This window comes from Limulus polyphemus, unplaced genomic scaffold (genome assembly GCF_000517525.1).
Source record: "Limulus polyphemus unplaced genomic scaffold, Limulus_polyphemus-2.1.2 Scaffold1272, whole genome shotgun sequence".
NCBI classification, from domain to species: Eukaryota; Metazoa; Arthropoda; class Merostomata; order Xiphosura; family Limulidae; genus Limulus; species Limulus polyphemus.
In genome coordinates, this window is record NW_013666882.1 from 155216 (window position 1) to 156938 (window position 1723).

At 32.4% G+C, this 1723-nt stretch overlaps 1 protein-coding gene across 1 annotated transcript in view; it reads left to right on the forward strand.

Moving 5' to 3' along the window:
- Window positions 1–1723, forward strand: part of LOC106462873 (calcium/calmodulin-dependent 3',5'-cyclic nucleotide phosphodiesterase 1-like) — a 54181-nt gene that overhangs the window by 13138 nt on the left and 39320 nt on the right. Inside the window, exon 2 of the mRNA XM_022390273.1 lies at window positions 275–431. Within this exon, the coding sequence (XP_022245981.1) occupies window positions 275–431 (157 nt within the window). The remainder of the gene's footprint in view (window positions 1–274; window positions 432–1723) is intronic.

Below are 1723 nucleotides of genomic sequence, written 5' to 3' on the forward strand. Positions count from 1 at the left end.
CAAGTATAGCAAAAGGAAGTTCATGTTAATATCAAGCCAGTATAAAGCAAGCATAGCAAAAGGAAGTTCATGTTAATATCAAGCCAGTATAAAACAAACATAACCAAAATCAGATCGTATTCATTGCAAGCCAATGAGGAACAAATATTTAATGAATATGTACATGTGAAACTGAGTTAATCTGAAAAATCATCTCAATGTGATATACTAGTTCAATCAAGAATCATAGAAAGTGTGTATTATCTATACAGTAATTTCTCCTTTTCTACAATAGGTGGCACTGTTATTGTCCGAAGAATGCATCCACGTGGGGGCGCATTAAGGCGTGGAGTTGCTCAAGAGAAAGACGATGTAATGGAGCGTTCAGATTCTAAATTAGAAGGCTTAGCCCGTGTAGACACCACTGGAGCGTGTGACAAAGCCGCTTCTAGGTAAGTCTGGGTGATTTAATTTCTTTGATCTGTTCCGTAACATTAAGCACTTTTTTTATGTTTCAAGCATGTAATGGATATTGCGTGTTTCAGCAGATTAAAGCATTTTATTTTTTAGTTTCATCCTTCCGATTCATTATCTGTTGAGCGAACTAATGCTTTGCTCCATACTAAGAGCGCGCATGTGACATAATGAAATATATATACAAGTTTCCCATTGTTTTATCGCTAATTTTGATTCTTAGGTCAACTCCTAAAGAATGACCAAATATGGTGAAAGTTGTATTTATTTTGATGTCCTTTATAAGAAAATCGCCAGTTCCTTTATATTTAATTATTGTTGTTCGTATTTACTAGTTAAATTTTGTGAAGTTTAGCTTATTATTCTTTTATAAATATACACAGGTCATTTGTAAGATAAATAGATAGAGTATAACAAGATATTGTATTAATTATATTAAACTTCAACAGCATTGTAAGATGAAAGGTTATTGTTATGCCACAAAGCGAGTGAAAAAATAAATAATTAAAACTTTAAAATACTTTACTTTCTATACTTTCTTTAGACAGTGTATTGTTTGAATAAAATATGAAATTGTGTGATACAGAGAATACAGTTTTTCTTTCGAGTTGCTTTTCTTGTAAGACGAAGCACCGTTTGCTTACAGACTTACAGTTGTAGAAGCAACAGCTCTACATAAAATTTCTTATTTAACGCAGTTTTTGTTACATGACCAAGATATATGTAATCTTGCCATAGCTTTCGTTGTTGCTCAGTCAACAGTAATTTTCTTTTTTGTAATTGTTGGATCGCACAGGATGGTCGCAGTTCTTTAATGCATGTCTAGCAATAATCGATGTGGGGTTTGGACTTTATAAATGAGCATTTTTATGTTTTAACAGAATGACGTCTGGTGGTTGATCCTATGTATTCCTGCTAATAAACAAGGCGGACGCATTTGTATGTGCTTAAATCCAACAGTAACGTTAAAGAATATTTCTTACTTAAGAACGTCATTCGAACCTTGAAATATTTGAAAGCGTATAATAATTTGGTGTATAAGTTATCAGAGTTAATAAACAATGAATTATAAACCAATAAAAGCCTGGGTTTAGAATAAATTGAAAATGGGGACCTAGATTTCATGTCTATATCCCAAACCACTTAATGATCTTTCTACTTTCATTACATAAAACTTACAGAGATGAGCAGACATATGTAATTTCTAACGGTTTTTGTAAAAATTTGCATTATAAGCGAAAGACTACACAGACCTGCGATGGTTTTATTG